The 22169-nt window shown below is 36.3% G+C and overlaps 1 protein-coding gene and 1 long non-coding RNA gene across 2 annotated transcripts; both read right to left on the bottom strand.

The window, feature by feature from the left end:
* Positions 1–432: 432 nt before the first annotated feature.
* Positions 433–6822, bottom strand: LOC120336951 (uncharacterized). The gene is made up of 5 exons (XM_039404761.2): positions 6423–6822; positions 4019–4842; positions 3177–3340; positions 2590–2683; positions 433–1833 (listed from the first exon to the last, which is right to left on the bottom strand). The coding sequence occupies exons 1-5, from the start codon at positions 6523–6525 to the stop codon at positions 1723–1725; spliced, it is 1296 nt and encodes a 431-aa protein (XP_039260695.2). The 5' UTR covers positions 6526–6822; the 3' UTR covers positions 433–1722.
* A 2723-nt stretch (positions 6823–9545) lies between these two features.
* LOC144431370 (uncharacterized) lies at positions 9546–11035 on the bottom strand. Its single transcript, XR_013479961.1, has 2 exons — positions 10945–11035; positions 9546–10392 (listed from the first exon to the last, which is right to left on the bottom strand). It is a non-coding gene; the product is annotated as an uncharacterized LOC144431370 (long non-coding RNA).
* Between the last annotated feature and the right edge of the window lie 11134 nt (positions 11036–22169).

The raw sequence follows: 22169 nt of genomic DNA, 5'->3' as shown, positions 1-22169 counted from the left end.
TGGAGACAAACTAATATTATAGCACTAAAAAAACTCCCTAGCAACATGCATTTCCTAATATTTTGTTTACTTCACCACACCTCAGTCACATAGATTCGATAAGGGGGCATAACTTTGCTTTGTGCAAACTCTCCAAAAACGTATATACAACACGTATAAAAAGTCATTTGCAAACGTATTTTCTATCTAACCTCATCGCTTCTCAGTATTGCACGGATTCATTTTTCACGTCGGAATTGAAATGAACTTTATCACATTTATATCTTTAAAAATAGCGCACTCTATATATCGTAAGGTATACCATTGTGAGCTTGTATCCAACTTTCGGAGAAAAAAAGCGTGAAAAAGCGTCCTGAAAAAAAAGAACTCTAAAACTGCCTCTTTACTTAAAAAAAAACACCCTCCTAACGAAAGTAACAGCATCAGTGCAGATATAAATAAAAGACAGTGATACAAATGAGGCAGAATATAGGAATGAAAAGCTTAATGAAAATAGCACATAGCGTAAAAATGTAGCAAAGTTTAGAACAATTATGGATGTAATGCAGCATAACATTTGTCCTACAGCGTTAGTCTTCATACACTTTTCAAAGAGTACTTTTTCCAGTTCATATGCACAAAATAGGTTGACATTTTTAAAGTATTCGTAGATGTAAGCGCGTAGAATGACAGTGAGAGGGCATTTCGAATCGAATGGTAAATTGTTCGAATAGGTTCAGACGAAAATTTCGAATCGCTGCCATATTGTATGCTATTTTTCCTGTCCGCATAATGTAGAGGTGAATGCTACAAATTTCTTTATTGAAGCCATATATTTGCAATCGAATTCGGACATATGACTTGTTTTTCCTAGGTAATGTATTGCTGAAATATGTTTTTCATTGTGTTTGAACGCTCAGCGAACTTACTTGAGCGATGGATTTTATATTTTCAGTGATTAAGGTGTCTGGAGAACTCATTACAATAAAGTATTCGATATTCAACTTGATTTTTCTGTACACCATGTCACCATTCCAACACGATGATCATATTTAATTTCAATTTATAAGCGATAAAAAGTCTACCGCTTGGGGCAAAAGAGGCATGTTTTTGACAATTTGGAAAAATTGCCCATTAAAAGATTTTCTAACAGTAGCACCCAAACGAATTAGTTCAATGAAAAATTAAAATGTCATTAGAATTGCAAGTTGGAAATGTGATTAATTGAGCGCGTTACATTTTTCAAATGTCACATTTCTCCCGCCACATACGGGCACTGAACAAGACAACTATTGGAGTTTTCGTACAGGGTGTCCACAAAGTCCCTTTACAATTTCAATTTGGTTATGAAGTCAGTTCTCTTAACTTTTTTTTTTTTCTTTTGAATAATTGTTCAAGTATTTTACTTCATTAAATACATATACACCAAAACAATATATCGTATCGGTAAATTCCATATGTAATTTTAGAAAATTTCAAGACTTTATCGACACTCTATATTTTGTTTAAATATAATCAAATACGTGGGGTGTTGTCAAATATGAGGGTATAAATATTAAGCCTATTTTACTAGTGTTCCATGAAAGCCTTGAGGTGTTCTGCGTCAAACTGTTGTTTCACATTATATGACCGAAAATATAATCTTCGAGTTCCATCCTCTGTAATCTTTAATTGGGGTTTCTCCACCCCAAAGGTTGAAAATCACTGATCTAAATCTTCATTAATAGATACTAGGCGTCTCCATCATTTCAGTTCTCGGCCTGTACGCTTTTTCTCGATGATCGAGGCCCGTCGCAACGTTTTGAACCGATTTTCTATAAAACCGGATCGTGCTTTACCGTCGTAGTAAGCAGCCTGAAATTAACAGAAATAATTTCCAATGCTTGTTATACTTTAGGCTATATTACATAGATTGCCAAACGCAGAAGTAGCACTCCGGAAGTGTGGGTACCAGGTCACCTTAAAGTACCTTGCCTTAACGTTGCTTTTTTGTTTTATTTAGTAATTAATAAAACATCTTTAGTTCGATTTTATTCTATTTATCAAGTTTCTGTTATAGACTAACACAAGGGTGCCGCCGCCCGATAACCAGTATTGGTTTTAGGCGGCTCCTTTCACCCTGGAAGGCTATTTTTTAAATTCCCTTTAATTTGAGTATGTATAGTTCCGCATGGTGAAGAAATATATTACTGATTACTGTACCAATATGGAGATATCTAATTTTGTTTGCCCACTTTACATCAAGTTGTGTAAATGGACAGAAGCCTATAGGCAGGGGGTATATTCACTTAGCTAACACAGAAATTCCCCGAACCCTAATAGAACTAAAATAAGGAAATCGGAATAAAATAATGGCTTAACCCTAACCTGGTACACACACTATGGGAGTACCGCAGAAGTTGGAGGAACGCGATTGCTAACGCTTCCGAATCTCGGGGAAAAATAAATACTTGCGGATGGGTATCTAGACACCTGTTCATAATTAGGTGTTCTAACACTCATCATAGATTGACGCACTCGCTGAATTATCAAAGGCAAGAATTAAGTCATTCCAATTATTAAAAATCTTGTGTTATATAATTTTAAAATCTCAACTCAACGATAACTCACAAAAGCAGGACGAGTACTGTCTGTTTCGGCAAGGTTCGGAAAACTTCGGATAATTGCACGAGCCATCTGGGTCTTGTGGTGACTTGGTGGGTAGCTGAATAAAAAAGCAATAATTATATGATTGTGAGTCTCAGTATAACAATCCACCATATCCATTGGAACATGTATAGATATTATGCTTTTTACTGTACTATAGGAAAACGGTTATACCGTAAGCGAACCTCGAATATTACCTTTATACATGGCTAAACTCAAGTCATTACGATTTGGAAAACAGCTATGCGGTTGTAGATTCCAGGTTGATAAAGTTATTTAAGAAAAATATTGGGACCTCTTGAAGTATGCGCACCAAGATGTCGCACAACCTGAACCCTAACCTGGTACATAATCTGAGTTCAGTTTGTGCGCCATCTTGGAGCGCATACTTCAAGAGGTCCCAATATTTTTCCTAAATAACTTTATTAATTAACCTGGAATCTACAACCGCATATCTGTTTTCCAAATCGAACTGACTTGAGTTTAGCCATGTATAAAGATATTACTCGTGTTAAACATAGAGCCTACATATATTGTGCACGATACTCAACTATTTCTTGTATCCAATTCTCTCCGACAGCATATTCATTATCGAAACCGCAACCTGAACAAATCTTCTGTGAACTGATCTGTTTATTTGGCCATCTCGAATTAGGTCTTTAATTATTAAATGATAGCCTTGAATCTTGGCAATCTCTTTCCGAAGATCTAAGTTCTGAAAAAAAAAATATTTTGCAGTGACGAAAATGCAAAACTCTATTTTAGGACTGTCATTTAAACGAGGTGATTCTACACAACCAAACCTTACACAACCAACACCTTTTAATGGGGGTTAACTTGCAGTTTATATTCTACCCAGTTGGGTACTCCGATAGTGTGTGTACCACGTTAGGGTTAGGCCACAATTTTTTGCGATTTTCCATATTTTAGTTATATTACGAGTTCGGGGACTGTCTGTGGTAGCCAAATGAATATATTCATAGGTTTCAGTCGCTTTACACAACTTGATGTAAAGTAGGCGAACAAAATTAGTTACCTCCATATTGGTACATACACCCCAGGGGCGCCCCTCGTTTAGCATAATCAAAATTCTACATTTGGAGGAATTACAACATAACGAGAACTCAATACAACGGCCTCTGATTGGAATCAACAGCATAGTACCAGTTTCAATTATACTTGATCAGAGCATTTGCTGACGAATGTTATGCGATTTCACATCGGAATTTCCACTAAGAAGAAGCAAATCGCAGTGCAAAAAATTTATCCTAATGTTGCTACTAATCTACTATACTATTTGACTTTTAAAAACACTTAAGGAAAGTAGACAGTCAAACGAATAATTTATTTAACGAATAAGAAGATGTTTTCCTATACGAATGCAATAACATACCTCAAAGGTTACTCCTTCTGGAAGTTTGTATTCAGAATTTAAAACCTTCTCGAGTTTCATCTTTTTATGTTCCAATGACGTCACATTTAGTATACGCGGTAAATCTTCGCTGGAAGTTGGTTTGTTGTTCTGTTGAATCGTAATTGATGGACTTTTTTCAGGCGAAGTCGTATCATTCGAACACGAGTAGTGGCTGTCTAGTATGTCATATGTGAGAGGATATTTGCGTTTCCGCTTAGGTCTTGAACTCTCGCTCGTGTTATTGCTATCAGGAAATGAGTCTTTGAGAGTATAACGTCTAGGTTCATTTTTACTACGTTTAGCTTGTTTTGGATTTATAGGGGTCGAAGCATTTGCTATGTTCAATGTGATAACCTCAGGCACGTCTGCTGGAGATGCTGGATTTTGAACAAAGGGAGTTGAAGTTGAGGGCGATTGTTCTGTCAAGTCAATTACTGGTTTTATGTCCACAGGGTCGGGAACAAATGGCGTGGTACTCGATATTTGAGCCACGGGTGAGAGGGGCGGGACGAAGCTGTTCTCCTGAACCTCAAATTTTGGATTGTTTTGAATAGTTCCAATTCGTTTCATGACTTCAAAAACAGCATTAGATATTTGAGATTCTGAAGAAACGCGGTTAGGGGTTGACTGTGGAAACTGCCGAGGACTCGAAAAACTATTGTTTGGTTGTTGCTGCTGGTCTGGGGCTGAATTCTGTCGAATTAGAAGCTGTATCTTTTTAAGTGTTCCCATTTTTCTTATTCCAAGCTCGCGTAAGTCTAATTCTGTGAGTTCCAACAGCGCCAAACCGTCTATTTCCTCGTCTGAAGAGAAATTCAATAAAAATCGTATCGAGTTAGTTAAGTTATAAGGTGTCATACTATCTAAACATGCTTTGAAGTCATGGAAAATTGTGAATGGATTCTGAGCTCAGTCAGTAATCAGTAATTTATTTCTTCACCATGCTGAAAGTACGAACTATACATTCACAAATTAAAGAAAATACAAAAAAAATCGCATTCCTGGGTGAAAGGAGACGCCGAAGACCAAAACTGGTTATCGAGCGGCGGCACCCTTGGGGAATTCTTATCTCTAAGTCTAAACACTTTGACACCAACTTCAGGGAAATAACACTTTCGACTTAGACTCAATCTCAAATAAATTTTTACCAGTTTGCAAGCGCAATGACCTAATGAGTGAATAATCACTGTATTCCACTATGTTAGCTTCCAGAAGTAAAAATCTTTGGTTTAAATGGTAACCAGTAACTTTATCCGCAGTAGTTTTATTTAAAAATGTGATACGTTATGCCTTTACGTTTGTATATGTAACGTTTATGTGGTACGTTACATCTTTCACAAACATAGGCCTATTGTACTTTAATTACCAGTCACTGCTTGTTCAGATTCTCGTTTGAATGAAAGGTTGAAGTTCTGCCAAAACTGTAATAATATTAAATCAGGATGGTTTTAAGTAGGCATGATTCGTGGGTTTCGCATTTATTTCTGACGTTATGAAAAGTGGAATTTCGTTGATAGCACTGCGTGCAGAAAGCTATTAGTCATATGTAACGCGACATCATTGAGAATTGGGTCGTACAAGACCCACGCGTGTGATAAATTCATTTCACTAGCTGCATTCAGTTCCGAGTCGGTTGGTTAATCGACAACGGCAATTCTGAATGAAACCGCTCGAGGCAAGTTGCTTGATATGCTGCCCACACAAATCGATTGATCTTTGAAACGCCGGCACATATTTTGATCATTTTTAACCCTGTGTAATGACTATCGTTGAACTGACGAATTTTTATGGTTCATTAACGATAAACAACTTTGTATCCTTGAGCGAGGTTTAAAATGGACTATTATGCGTCTCAGAAATATCTTTGAAACAATCAAATACTTTAATATGAAATGAACAATATGGTAATAATAATAGCACACATGCATCTAACTAATAAAACGACGGGACAGGTCAGGACGAAACGAAGAAACCATTTCTTGGGACAAATACAGCAGAACATAGATACCGGCACTGCCATTGAATTGAGCAGTGTGATACAGAGTCGTGCTTCGGCAAATTCCATCGTTTTGTTTACACCGGTTGTGCTTATTTATCCTCGACGTGATACAGAGTCTCTGTGGATTTTCCGAATATACCCACAGCATGGGCATAACCGTTGTATTTTTAGCTATGTTTATAACGTACTCATTATTTATTTTCATTCTATATTGCTAATTCGTTGTCGTTAAAGTCAATTCACCAGGCTAAATCTGCTCGGAATGAAGCAATGTGTTTTTAGATAAAAAGGCGACAACGCAAAACAGTGACGCTATTTTGATCACGCGTGACCAGAAAATACATCATACATCGCGTGAAAGAGTTTAACTGTACACGAACTTACCTAGTAAGCGCCCCACAGTAATGTCGTCCAGATTGAACTCACTTCGCAAATAATCTGAAAGTTCTGAAGTCGCAAAATTCTTTCTAAATCCCGGAAAATCCATACTTTAAGACGAATTAGAATGCCTCTTGATCTAAGAAACGTCTCTTTCGAGAAAATTATTGCGGCTAATTCTTTTCTGTGACGAGACAGTACCCAAAAAGGAGAGAATAGAAGAAAGAAGCTATTACTATGCGCTATTTCTTATTTTCTGATGTCACAAGGACTGCGTTGGAACAAATCCAGAATACTCCTTTATAATGCAGCGCTCAAATGAAACAAGATTCGAGTGGCATTTATGTATATGCCTAGCAAAGTTTGGCACTATTTTTTGCGAGTGAGGTCTGTCTGATGGAGAAAAATATTACCGTTGATAAATGAAGCATTGTAACATATATTAAATTGAACTCTCTTGTAAATTTGACAAAATAGCTATAACGTTACGTTAAAAACTAGCAATTTGAACGTTGGCTTTAAAACGCAATTTGAAATAATTTTATTAGATCCGCCTGTCAGGGGGGTGAGGGTCGGACCCGATTTTAAAATATATAATAGGCATATTTTCTGTACCATACATAGCGATTTTTAAGACCCCCAAGACTCTCGATTAGGGATGTAAGTTTCAGAATTTCGAATCGAAGCAATTCGAATCAAACTTAATTCGAATCGATTCGAAGCAATTTAAGAAAAAACGGCTTGATTCTATTTAAAAAAAAAATGATAATTTAAATAACACGCGGCCATTGCACGATGCAGGGACGAGTCTCAACATCGACCAAAAGCGTTTGTTCTCCTTGCGTTTAGTGCATTCCCAAGTCGTAACACTCGGGGGTTGTTATATGTCATCTCATCATCGACCAAAAAGCGTTTATTTCCTATATGTTTACAGCGTTCCCGAGTCGGAACACTATGAGTATTTTACATGGGTCACAGCTTTAGAGGAAACAATGTTTTTTTAGACTATTTAAAATGTTAGGAAGTTTTACAAATCTAACATTTTATGAACGTTTCTATTAATTAGTATTACCTATGTAATGTCATTATAATAACAACATTATTCCTCATTTAAAACATAGTTCTGCGATTTCTTCCCTTGATATCATTTGCTTTCCTCTAAAAATACGGCGCAAACGGTACCAACGCATGTTTCACTGGCGTTTATCATTTGGATGAGTATTGAAAGTTGATTTCAGAAGAAAGGATCACTATACAAACTACACAAAACTTTTCTAATATATTAGGTAGTTGATGCAACCATTCAATGGTTTTTTCTACTAACTATACTCATTCTTCAAGTTCATTATTGATATTATCACACTTTACGCTATATAGTTTTTCCAAATTTAAGAAAAGTTAACGATAATATGATGTTATACTAAATAGAATAAGATTCGGAAATATTCGAATCGGAACATTCCGATTAGGAATTCGATTCGAAAATAAAATATTCGAAACTTACATCCCTACTCTCGATAGTCGATACTCAGGCCTTCCCTTCCCCTTACAAATTCATGGCTACGCCCCAGCCGCCGGTGTATACCTTGTTAATAAAAAGCCGATGATCTTCGGTACTCCCAATAGTTAAAGTACATAGTTTACTCAAGATATTTTCATAGTGAATTACATGTGCGAACATATTAAATAGATTGATGGTGTGGTTTCATTACATTTGAACCCGCGACAATTGCACCTGAATACTATTGCACCTATGGAAATTTGCACCTACGGATATTTGAACCGATACTAAACCCTAACCCAGGGGTGGGCAACTTCTCTTGTCGGCGGGCCGGATGTGGGAAAATGAAGTCCTCGGTGGGCCAGATTATAACATGTATAGTATTCAATATCTTAATCACATATTTTTTTAGCTATTGCAAGCGGGCGGGCCGTATGTTGCCCACCCCTGCCCTAACCCATGAATTTTAGCACCCGCATATAGATTGAACCCGCGGATATACGGGTGCAAATGTATGGGTTCAAATGTGCTGTCACTGATGTAATACATCCTTCGAATATAAACAATACGTAAACTCCCGAGAGAGTTGTATCTAAAGTACACTGAAATAAATACAAGATGACATAATACAAAACGAATATTTCTTATCTATTTTATTCTTCCTTATCTATTCTATATCATTGTGTCATTTGCAAGCGTATATTCTAACGAATCTTACTCGCTTTTCGTTATTGCTCGGATCCATTTTTACATCGGAATTGATACGAACTTTATCACATTTAGGTATATCTTTAAAAATAGCACTCCACACATATCGTAATGCAGTGATTCCTAACCAGAGGCTCGTGGTCCAACATGCCAGACGCGAAATCGATTTTACTTTTACTAGAAAACCCAGATCTTGCTAGTTTCATTGCTTGATACGGTTATTTCACAGCGTGGTTTCCCTTCGTTGAGTATGAATTGTTTGAACATAATCAATGATTGAAGACCACTGGCGGATTTTATTATTGTAAGCTTGTTACGGCCTCGTCCAGAGCAAAAAGCGTGAAGCCTCCTGGAAAAAGACTAAAACTGCGTATCCACATTTTTCAAAAAGAATCAAAAAACACTCTTGTAACGAATGTAATGAAGGAACAGTGCACAAGTATAAAGAAAAAGCAGTGGCAGAATATAAAAATGAAAATGAATGAAAAATTCAATGAAAATAGCACATATGGTGAAAATGAAGTCAGGAAATAATTAAGGGTGTAATGCAGCATAATGCTGGTCCTGCCTTGTACTTTTCAAAGCGTCCCTTTTCCCACCTCATATGTACAAAATATAATGACAATCTGGAAGTCTTCGCACAGTAGTTTTGGATGCTTACGATACCTGTAGCATGTCTGGCTACAGTTTACAAATAATATTTTTTCTGTAGACAGTTCCAACAGGATGATCTTAATTAATTTCAATTTAGAAGCGATTAAATATGGCGACCACTTCGCGCGAAAGAAGCATGTTTTTGAAGAACAAAAAATTGAAAAAATTTTTCATTAAAATTTTTTTAACGAATCGAATCGAATTGTCTCAATGAATTAAAATGTCATGAGAAGTGCAAGCTGGGAAATGTGATTGAGAGCGTCGAATATTGAATGTCACATTTTTCAGTCTCATAGGGGCACTGAACAAGACAACGATTGGAGTCTTTGGAAGTCAACAATAAATCCTCGTTGGCATTACCAATTCGTTATAACCCATCTGATGTGGTCGACAGAGGCTTGACAATTTTTTCGACAAATGAAAGATTTTCAATCTTGAACTTGAACCTGAATCACGTCATATCTAGATCTTGATAATGATTTCCAACCAGCGGAACAGTAGAGTAACGCAAGTACAGTCCAGGGCGCTCAAGAAGTGTGTGAGCGATATGGAGGTGACTGATTGTGTCGGCCTACTCAATATCACAATATCAAGTTATGTAAAGGGACTGAAATCTATGGGCAGAGGGTATATTCACTTGGCTAAAACATACAGTCCCCTAACTCGTAATAGAACTAAAATAAGGAAAGTCGGAATAAAATTATGGACTAACCTACGCACTATGGGAGTATCCAGTCCAGGGGTTCCGTAAGTTTACATCCGTGAGTCTATGATGCTATATGTATATTGTTTAAATGTAATCAAATACGTGGGATGTTGTCAAATATGCGGGTATAAATTAATGATATAATAAGTCCATTTTACTAGAGTTCCGTGGCATATTTTAAGGCCGAAAATATAATTTTCGATCCTCTGGAATTTTTAATTGGTGTTCCTCCTCCCCAAAGGTGAAAAACCACTGATCTTGATCTTTAATCATAGGTGCTCGACGTCTTCATCGTTTCAGTTCTCGGCTTTCGTGTACTTCCTTACTCGTTGATCAAGACTCAGCCTCAACGTTCGTAACCAGTTTTCTATAAACCCGGAATGTGATTCCTTGTTATAGTAAGCAGCCTGTAATCAACAACAAAAATTCCAATGTTAAGTTATACTTTTGGCTTTATTACAGGGATCGGCCAAAAACAGACGTTACCAGATAATGATATATTACTTTTGGCTAACCCTGCGAATCACAAAAATGCTTCAAGTTGAGGAAAATTCGCTAGGAACACTTGCTACCACAATGCTGATTCGAAGACAGGGAGAAATAAATACCTATTGGGTTGCTAGACTCCTGTCCGACGTACGGTGCCCTACAACAAATATTTAAAACAACACATTTCTAATTATGTATACTACCACTCATCATAGATTGATATCACTTAAAACTATTTTCAAAGTGTGTGAGCTGGTGGCAATCGGAATGCATGGACGCAGAAACGGACAATTGCACTTTCTGATTGTTCAAAGAAAGAAATCTAAATCATTCCCTTAATTTCCATTATTAGAAAATCTTATGTTAAGAAAATTAAATTTCAAAATGACTTACAACGATAACAATTGGCGAAAATGTTGACAAAGCTAGTCGAATACAATTTAAAAAAAAACAGCAAAAAATAAACTTACAAACGGAGGACGTGTGCTGTCTGTTTCGGCAAGGTTCGGAAAACATCGGATAATTTCACGAGCCATCTGGGTCTTGAAGTGACTTGCTGGGTAGCTGAATAAGAAAGTAATAATTTATTTGATTGTAAGCCTATTTTTAGCACTAAAAATTAGGGTTTTTCCATTTAACCCATATAATAATTCCATATAATAAGACTGTACGAAAAATTGCTTCTCTGTTGGTCAGTTAAGCACTAATATTTAATAATTTTGTATGATTAGAACCAGGCCTTGCTTGTTTCAGGTATAATAATACTCACAGGATTAATTCCTAACAATGAAAGGGTAATTTTAATCATTTCGAACAACCTATTAACTGAAACGCTGAAATAACCTGTGAATATGGTGTGAAGTACTGTACTGTACGTCCATGGGTATTTAGTGTTTAGCTGTGTTTCCAGTCTGGTGTACATTTTTGCCGAATCGGCATAACCGAAGGGTCATAAATCAATCATTTTATCTCGTGATAGCCGATTTTTTTTTGAATTGCCGATATTAGTATTAGGTATAAACAGGGAGCGCTTCATGACACGCCAAGTTTTTTAAAGTAATAAGTGAAATAACATCTGTCAGTAAAAAGACAATTAAATAATCTCGATTGACAAACACTTTGGCGGCAAGAATACTCGTACAATTCAGTGTTAACTCTAAGCAAATTATGAGTGCGAAAGTGCTTCGCCGTCGAAAAAAAAAGTGCGAAAGTGCTTTTGCCGATTTTAACAAGTTAGATGCCCCAGCCTTTCATTTAACGTCTGTCATCAATTTCTCGAAAAACGAAGCAAAGTCAATTATTAATGCGAAGTGCGAAATGGAATGGAATAACTATTATATCACACTAGAAAAAGCTCAACATTTCAAATTATTCTTCCCATCGATTAAAGTACATAATTCCTGCAAATTATCTAGAAAATATGAAATACTATTGTTCAGACTACAAACAGGCCACTGTCGTCTGAACTTTCATCTTCATAAAATTGGACTCCACGAAAGTGGATTTTGCGACACCTGCACGGAAAACGAAACCGTCGAACATTTAATATTAAATTGTCCCCGTTATAACTTCCCAAGATCAATTTTACTTAATCATTGCAAAGAACTGAATATAGGCCCCGTGAATATTATTAATTTGCTAACAAATCCCAGAATTATATCATTTGTTATGGAATACGTCCTCGTAACGGGTCGAAGCATTTGGGCCATTCCAAGCAAAAGTTGAATTCCATCAATTTTTTGAAAAGTGTAGTGAAATTATTTTTTTTTTACTTTTGATATCAAAAGACATTGGAATTTTATTGGACTGCATTCATTACATTGATCAATTTAAAATTTCACCCAGGTTTTTGATGGTTTTTAAAAAATGGCCTGAAATGTATAAATTTTGGTATAATTGACATATTTTGTGTGATTCCTGACACAAAGTGTTTGATTGTGTGGTACAGTTATTTCATATGGAATTGACGCACTGGATTCAAGTTAATAAAGTTTAAATGTTTGCAGTGCTGTAGAACATTTCTTCACCCATTTAACGATTTATTACCAGAATTTTAAGAGATGATAGATGCCGCTATTCCGAAGTGGAAAAATGTAGTGTCCTGTAGTGTCACGTCCTGTAGTGTCACATACAATATGCACATTATTGGCATGGATTTACAGTGTTACATTAAGTAACTTGAGCAACACATAGAGGGGTAGTTCAGCTACTGCACCAGAAAATATTATGGGTTCCTACTGTACCATCGCGAAAATTTACAGCACAACACAACGTACTGTTAGTGCATGGTGGATTTGCCATCCTGTAGTGTCACGCTATATTTTACTATATTTTTTTTATCCACCAAGTAAGGTTGGGTGTAACTTTTGTGCAATTTTTTACATATTCAATAAAGCAACTGATTGGACAATGAAACAAAACATGTAGCTGAAAATGTGAAAAATATATTGAATCTAACAACATGCAAAATTTCTGGAATTGTCCCGTAGTTCACTTGGAATAGCCCATTTGAGCACCAAACGCTTAATATCACAGTCCTGGTGCACAAAACTAAGCCAGTTATAAGCACCATTAAAATAATATTATAATAATAATAATAACCTTGTATAAGTATTTCAAATAGAATATATTGGCAAAATGTTTAGTAATGTCATGTACTTTCAGCATGCATAAATAGTACTCGTTGTAATGCTGCTGACCTAGTATCAAATATTCGCATCACAACGCCACTTGTGAGGTTTCCATATATTTCAATTACACTAATAGGAACGATGACACCAAAGAGTTTTCTTTTGCGAAGGTACACTAAATATAACAAGGGTGATTCTTGAGAAAAACATGAATATAAAAAATAAACGAATGATATGATAGTGAATCCCAAATAATTTTGAGAGTGTCTCGAAGTGCCAATCCATGCCATACAAAACAAAAAAGATTTGGTCGCGAGAGTTACGTGAGATGACTGCCGTTGTTTTTTAAGCAAAATGTAAAAAAATTTATAATTAATAAACGGGAGTTACGACGCCCTTTACACATCGTGTGTATTAAACTTCTCTGGTAAGTACGTTGGTAAGTACTATTATTATTGTACCTAAACACCTGTTGGAGTATTTCGGACAATTTCGAATTTAAAATAAATGAAAACCCGACATATAATAAAGACGCAAAAGTAAAATGAACATTTATTGAAAAAGTTATTATTTAAGAAAGACAACATGATCGTACAATTCCGCCAAAACCTCGATGTTCGCAAGTGAAATGATAAATAAATACTTCCCTGTATTCGATCAATTAACTTTAGCGTATCGTTGTTCTGCCAACAAACAGCCGGGTGCAAAATATTTCCGTCCTGTGATATGCTCACAAATATTCTCGTTATTAATATCATACCCTCGCGTATGTACTTTCTATTAGCTCTTTAGTGATCCCTTCCATCCTTGGCCAAGTCATGTTTCGAATATGTGAACATTTTATTCGACCATACATGGCCGGCAGGATGTTAAAATTGTAAACAAGAGAGAGGTAAAATCCATCGCGAATTTCGTTATAACGGCTCGTTTATAAATTGTTGCGCCTGTTATCGTCGAAAATGATTACATTTGTTGTATTTTGAGGCATTTAAGCAGTAATAATTAGGGAATGACATCATCAAAATCGTCAAGTGAGATCTTGAAATTGCAAATTCTGTAAATAAAATTGTGAATTATTCGGTAACGAATTCAGCTTTAATGACCGTCGGGGTATTGTTTTGTTGAAAATTTTTATTAATGTGAGAGCGCCAAAACCATACAGTCCATACCGATGCGACTGCAATTTATATGGTCGCAATTGGTGTGGCGCGTTTATTAATAGTGTAAAATAAATTAAACGAATATCAATTATAACCAAGCCTGTCAGCGTGTTTATTTTCTGTGGGCAGGAATCGTAAAATACCATCTTGAGACAAATTCACTTCTATTATAAAATATTAATTTTCAGTTATTATCGTTATACAAATAACGTGTGGCAACTTTTTAATTTATCGTCGACCAAAAAAAACGCCCCCCACTCGTTCAAACGTGTGTCGAGCTTGAACGACAGGAACAGATTCATCGACGACCTTAATTAGGGAAAATATGTATTTTATTGGGAATGCAAAATAAATGAAACAAAACGCATTTTTTTGTGATATAACTTTGTATTTCGGAAACGGGTTGCCGTGAAAGGTAAAATTTGATCTAAATTAATCGCAAAAATGTTTTACTTTAAATGTAACAAAACACATTTTCGCGATATAACCTTGTATTTTCGGAAACGGGTGTAGTGAAAAGTAAAATATGATCTAAATTAATCGCAAAAATGTTTTACTTTAAATGTAACAGAACACATTTTTCGAGATACAACTGTATTTTCGGATACCGGGTGTCATGGAGAGTAAAATATGATCTGGATTAACCGTAAGTAATGTTTCATTCCAAATATATCATAACGCATTTTTTTGCGATATAACTTTGTATTTTCGAAAACGGGGCGTCACGAAAATTATAAATCTAATGTTTTATCTATCGTCTAACTAACGTCTGGAACACATCATTTTCGGGGAGAACTCTAGCCCGCGAAACGTCATTTAATTTAAAATAGAGAATGTTTCACGCATTTCAAAACGGAAAATCACCAGTAAGTGGACAGGGATTCAACCCTCCGGATTCAGTATTCTATATCCCGGTGTCAGAACTTTCCGAAGAATGGAACAAAGAACCGGTCAAACCGCCGCGGAATAAGGGGAGTATTTTTTGCACTAATAATTAGGGCGTGACAATATCAAAATCGTCAAGAAACTGGTGAATTTGCAAATTCCATAAATAAAATTGTGAATTGCTCGGTAACATTTTAGCTATAATTGTAAAATATCCTGTAAAAGAAGTGCTGTTCATTAACGTCATCTCGTCTTATGACCACGCAGAAATGCCTTTATAGCCGAATTATTCGATCACTATTTCAAATCAATATTCAGGATTGGCACAATTTCAGATTTGCGAAGTTTCACCATAGAAATACATGAGAAAGTTAATTATCGTCTTAATAAATATCTGCATCACGGTATGGACAATAATATTACCATTCCCATAAAATTGGGACGGTAAATTTACAAATCTTGATAGGTAATATTGAAGCCAACGCAAATGTTAATTTGAGTCCTCAATGTCTTCTGCCGATGTGAACGAACGGGTAAACCCGAAATATAAAACTTCGATGTCCGCCGACCCACAAGAATTCATATTTGTAAAAAAGAGAGGGCGGGAATATAGATTACCCAGAACCTGGATATCGCCGCCAAAACGATCGGTGACAAGAACAATTAGCGATTACAACGGAATTAACCAGTAAAAAAGCTTTGTTGCCGATTTTTTAATGTTTTCACCATGTTTATTTGGTACTCCTTAAATATATTCGATTCAAAAAAATATTGAATTTTGCCCACCCGTCCCCGCATATCAATGAGAAATAGTTGTGTAAATATCACAAAATTCCGGAAAATGCCAGGTCCTTTCAACATTGTGATTACAATAAAATGGCACTCAATGGTATTTTGTGAATTTGTTGATTTTGCAAATCTGTGACATGCTGCTAAAAGTTCCGTCTGATTTGAAAATCGTGCAGTTTGGTCACAATTCATCCAAAGTGACTATAACACGTTACTAACACTTTTATAGTCATTTTGAATTCATCGATATCATTGATAGTCACATGACCACTCTGTTCAAAGAAACGCCCAGGGAGCGTTTTTTGCGCGAGAAGCGGAATTCGGTGTGCTTGTATAATAATCATATTATAAACAAGAATTTTGCCGTTAATGCAAAAGCTATGTCTGCATCTCATAGGTTAGAATTCCGGTAAATATCGTTATGATATGCAGAACCGAGTTACAAAAGTTCTAGTATGTTACTTATTTGTCAACTTAATACTCGAAAATATTTGTTAAGTTTGAATTTTTATTCCATTCATAATCGGAAAAAAGTGCTATTTCGCAGTCCCTAAAAAAAGTTGCGAAAGTGCTTCGCAATTTTCGCAAAAAAGTGCGCTAATAGTGAACACTGTGGTACATTATAAAATATATAAAAACCATATAAATACCTTACACAAATCATGTTTGATAAGACTGTGCCAAAAATAATCCGACCCCAGAAAAACCTAAATAAGCATAGCCGCCCCCTCCCCCCTCAAAAATCAAGCCAAAAATTGGGTCCAGAAAAACGATTTATTAGCCGGGAAATAGCTTATTATGTCACATTCTTCAGATATGGACTTTTTTGTATGTTCTGTCTTTGCGGACCAGAGGCTATCTTTTGGTCTGTGTTTCAGACCTGTACGGTTTCAGTTTTGATGATAGGTATATTTGAGGTGGTGCCTTATCTACATTTTTAGGTTCATCTGTACAAATATAAAATTTACTAAAAAATGTTAAGACCTTGAAATGTGACATAGGCGAATAGAGTTCTCCCGAGACGAGACGTGTACTGCCAACAAAATACCTCAACTGGCAGAAATTTTCCGATTAAATATGTTCGGCTTTATTCCGCTATTTGGATAAAATGTGGGCCCTTCAAGATTCGCCATGTATAAAATGTTACATTACATATCAAGAGAGTTATACATATCATATGTCGTGCACGATACTTAACTATTTCTTGTATCCAATTCTCTCCGATATCATATTCATGATCGAAACCGCGGCCTGAACAAATCTTCGGTGAACTGATCTGTTTTTTTGGCCATCTCGAATTAAGATTTCAATTATTAAATCATAGCCTGGGATCTTGGCAATCTCTTTCCGAAGATCTAAGTTCTAAAAAAAAAGTATTTGCAGTGAAGAAAATGCGAAACTATATTTTCAAACTGTGATTTAAACGAGATTGTACAACCAACACCTTTTATGGGGCGTTAACTTGAAGTTTATGATCTACCTAATTGAGCATAATCAAAATTCTAATTTGTATTAATAGCTTAATACCAGTGTTCAAATATATAGCTCGCGCATTTGCTGGCGAACGTTCGGCGATTTCAACACAACGAAATTTCCAATAAGAACAGGAACAAATCACCATGAAGAAAAAATTATTTTTAGAAATGCTGCTATCTAATCTTTAGAAAACTGTAAATAAATTGACAAATCGAATGATTTTATTTTACCGAGTTACATACAACCAATTCTAATGAGAGCTGCTTTAAAAAAAATGTGTTTCTATAACAATGCAATAACATACCTCAAAGGTTACTCCTTCTGGAAGTTTGTATCCAGAATTTAAAACCTTCTCGAGTTTCATCCTTTTATGTTTCAATGACGTCACGTTTAGTATACGCGGAAAATCTTTACTGGAAGAAGGTTTGCTATTCCGCAGATTCATATATATTGGACCCGACGAGGTCGTAGCATTCAGCATAGACTCTTGGCAGTTAAGAGCGTATCTCACAGGATCCTCGCATTTCCGCTGAGGCCTTGAAACCTCGTTCGTGTTATTGCTATCATATAATGCGTCCTCGAGAGCATAACGTCTCGGTGCATTTTTAGTAATTTCACCATTTTTGGGATTTATAGGGGACGGAGCATTTACTATGTTTGAGGCGTTAACTTCAGGTGCGTCTGCTGAAATGTCTGTGAGTTCATGACAAGCTGGATTTTGAACATAGGGTGTTTAAGTTGAAGGCGATGCTATTGTCAAGTCAATTACTGGTTTTATGTCGACAGGGTCGGAAACAAATGGCGTGGTACTCGATATTTGAGACACGGGTGAGAGGGGCGGGTCAAATCCGTTATCTGTGGCTTCAAAATTTGAATAGTTTTGAATAGTTCCAATTCGTTTCATGGCTATAGAAGCTGCATTTGATATTTGTGATTCTGGTAAAACGCAGTCTGGGGTTGACTGTGGCAGTTGCTGCGGACTTGAAAAACTATAGTTCGGTTGTTGCTGCTGGCCTTGGGATGTATTCTGTCGAATTAGACGCTGTATCTTTTTAAGTGTTCCCATTTTTCGTATTTCAAGCTCGCGTAAATCTGATTCCGTGAGTTCCAACAATGCCAAACCGTCTATTTCTTCACCTGAAAAGAAATTCAACACAATTTTTATCAACTTAGTTAGGATAGGATAGGATTTACATATTTATCCCGGGGGAGAGGGAATCCGATAAGGAGGCATAATCATACGGCGAACCACGGCCTCTCGTCCGGTTATCATTCCATGTCGAGTATGGGATTAGTTAGTTATCAGTTTTCGTGAGCATGGACTTGGTGGTGGAGCCATAGCCGACCAGCGGTCACGTGAACCACCCTACGACGGCGACGACTCCCAGTGTTCAGTATTAGCGCACATTTTTGCAAAAAGTGAGAAGCACTTTCGCAACTTTTTTTAGGGACTGCGAAATAGCACTTTTTTCCGATTTTGAAGGGCAAAAATTCAAAGTTGACAATTATTTTCGTGGGAGTATGAAGTTGACAAATAAGTTGCCTATCACTCTAAGAAATGTTCGGTAAATTTTACCATCATTTGAGGGGTAAAAAATTGAAAAATCGTGTCGGTAAACCGATTCACCAACAAATGTCGGTAATAATTTACCGGCATAGGAGGCGTGACGTTAGTCGAGGTTGCGCATGCACACTAGTAAGGGAAAGAAACCAATCAGATGGTATATTTCAAACGAGTTAATTATCAAGCGCCGTTTTTTGTTGCTTTACTCCCTAATTTTTTCGTTCGTTTGACGAATTCCAGACTTTTGGATTCTGGAAGTAGGGCTGGGAATAGTTAACCGATTAACCGGTTAACCGATTTCATTTGGTTAACAGTTATGATTTATTTTAACCGTTAACTGACATCTCTGATACAAATCATCTTTATACCGTACAATTTCGTCAAATATGATTAGGTCATCGCAAATTTATCTTTTGCGGCGTTTAATTCAAAAAAATATTACTAACTGTGTGGGTAAGGAATCAATAAATGTAAAAAATAATGGAAGCACCAAGGTTGCTGATAATGAAAATTTACAATGATGAATTCAGAATCAGTCGGTCGATTTCGAAATATATTGTTCACGATTTCATTGCAAAATCGGATATTCAATGTCAAACAATAAGTGTGCAGTTGATGCCGTTTTTATGATATATACCTCGAAGTAGAATTTGCACATAGAACACTCAAAATTTGTCACATAAATGACGTTTAACAACGGAATCGGGTTTTCTAAAATATTTCCACATGTCCGAACCACGCTGCCTATTTTTTGCAGCATAGGAATCATGAAACTATCTCGATTTGTGAATAATTTTGAGCGATACCGGGACAAGAACACGTGAAATTGCTTTATAACCATTGTGACGTAACAAGCTGAAATTATAATTATTACGTCAAACGTCACGCGGTGGTTAACCGGTTAATTTGACCCAGTTAACGGTCAAAATGTTTTCCCCAAAATTCCCAGTTCTACTGATAAGACGATATTATGTACGTCAGTCAACAGCAGTTAGGCCTGAATATTAATTGATTTTGTGATTACCCAGTCTGGATTTCATGGCCTTTTTGAACGAGAAATCGGGCGTGCAATCAGAAATTCCCGCGTGCAAATAAGAATTCCTGGCGTGCAATTATAGCTCACGACGTGCAAAACAACTGCACTCGCGTGCAACTGACTTTGACATCAGATACCTCTCAATACATCCGCGTAAAATTACCGGTATCGGATAAAAAATACGTTGAATCAGAGAAAAAATGGACGTTTGACCTTTGACCCCAAACATTATTTCTACAGTTTGTCGCTAATTTTGAGAGTGTTTGTGCGACTTTGGATACCGGTACTGTTCAGTACATCCGCGTAAAATTATTGGATAAAAAATACGTTGAACCAGAGCAAAATGGACATAATTTGTCATTAATTTTGGTAGTGTTTTTACGTAGAATTAATGGATAAAAAAATACGTCAAATTAGAGCAAAAATGGACGTTTGACCTTTGACCCCAAACATTATTTTCATACTTTGTCACTAATTTTGGGAGTGTTTGAGCAACTTTGGATACCGGTACTGTTCAGTACATTCGTGTAAAATTATTGTATGAAAAATACGCTGAATCAGAGCCTTACTTGGCCATTGGTGCGGAGGCGATCTTTTCGTCCATAACTATTCTCACGGGATTCCTATTTCCTATCATTCAACACGATATGGACCTTTCCCCGAGCATTGACTTCCTTGTTTACTTCGTGACATTGGCCAATCAGCAAGATGCAAAAAAGGACGTAACAATGAGAGGAATTTTTCGCGGGTCAAAGGTTGGGGAAAGGTCCATGGTCTTTTTGCTTCGCAATATTTCGATCAGACCAAATCTTGCAGGCTGGTATTTGTCGACAATTGTGGAGTTATAATATTTTGGCATCTTTATATTACTGGATTATTGATTTTAAAACCATTTAAACCGATTTACATTGGTGAGCAGTTGCAAATTTTCGGCGTGCAAAATTGATTTCGCTCGCGTGCATTTTTGCGGAGCGCTAGCGCCCTCGGGCGTGCACCTGCCATGGAATCCAGTCTGGGTGATTACTGAGTTGGCAGAATTTCTGTGAGGTAATGCTGCTTAGATTCAGTAATGTCAGTGTGGGTGATGTGTTGTTTAGTACTGAATATTATTGTATTGTTCAGTGTGATTGTAGTGCAGTAGTAGGGCAAGATCTGTCGTACCAAATTAATCTATTCTGCTATACGGCTATATCAGTACAAGGTTGGTTAGACTAGGGTAGGCCTACGTCAGTCTGTCCGTACATCCATGTTACAGTGTTATGTCTATGGATACCTAATACAGCCTGAACTTGATTCGTTTTTCAAACAAGTTTCAATTTTTTGTCAATACTCTGGCAGTCTGTTACCAGGGTACTGCAGTAAACTGACAAATGCAGGATTCTGGGAATACTGGAATAAAAATACAATATGCCATCTTTACAGATCTAGGATTTCTGACTTCGAAATGATGGTGTCTTAATACTGAATTTAAATAAGGGGAAATGACATCCATCCGTCTACTACTGATACAGCTGTACCTGGAACAAGAGACTGGGTAAAGGGCAGAAGGGTGATGTTAAACCATCACTCTGTTACTGCATCACAGCATTAATACACTGTCAGACTGTATCTTGAGGAATATGGCTTTGAAATATACAGGTATCAATTAATTATATAATTATTTACTGATTAGATTTATATACCGAATTTGAACCTATTCGATATTACATATTCAAAAATTGTTTCAAGTCTGGGGAATGGCAGTATGGGGAATGGGAATAATTAAATATTTGATTTAGGCCAGCCTAATTTACTGGTGCATGCTTTGAGTTTTTGAAATTGAAAACGTACATAAATTAGTCATTATTAAAGTATAATGAAGTTTGGATATGTATACACTTCTCCTCAACAGTGGTTTCTCTTTAGAAAACTGAAGAATCTAATTAAAAGGCATGAATAAATTGTCAGCCACAACACTTGACTATGAAAAATTCCAGGCTTGGTCTTCAAAAAATTTGACATACGGGGATTTACTAATGTGTTATTTCAAGGAAGAAGAAGTATTTGAGGTTGGTTACAAATACAATGTTAATTTTTAAATTGCAATACTAAAAAAAAGTTCGAAAATCGAACAATATTTTCAAATTCTGATTGAAACTTCTTGTACATTCCATTT

Source organism: Styela clava, chromosome 2 (assembly GCF_964204865.1).
Source record: "Styela clava chromosome 2, kaStyClav1.hap1.2, whole genome shotgun sequence".
Classification (NCBI taxonomy): domain Eukaryota; kingdom Metazoa; phylum Chordata; class Ascidiacea; order Stolidobranchia; family Styelidae; genus Styela; species Styela clava.
This window is presented reverse-complemented; position numbering and strand designations above follow the sequence as displayed.

What these genes read in the sequence shown, in the direction of transcription:
- LOC120336951 (XM_039404761.2), bottom strand. Translation starts at nt 6,525, where the DNA reads ATGGATTTTCCGGGATTTAGAAAGAATTTTGCGACTTCAGAACTTTCA. An exon ending in TACTGTGGGGCGCTTACTAG is followed by an intron (nt 4,843 to 6,422) that starts GTAAGTTCGTGT and finishes ATTTCTCTTCAG; the next exon opens with ACGAGGAAATAGACGGTTTG. An exon ending in ACAGTACTCGTCCTGCTTTT is followed by an intron (nt 1,834 to 2,589) that starts GTGAGTTATCGT and finishes TGTTAATTTCAG; the next exon opens with GCTGCTTACTACGACGGTAA.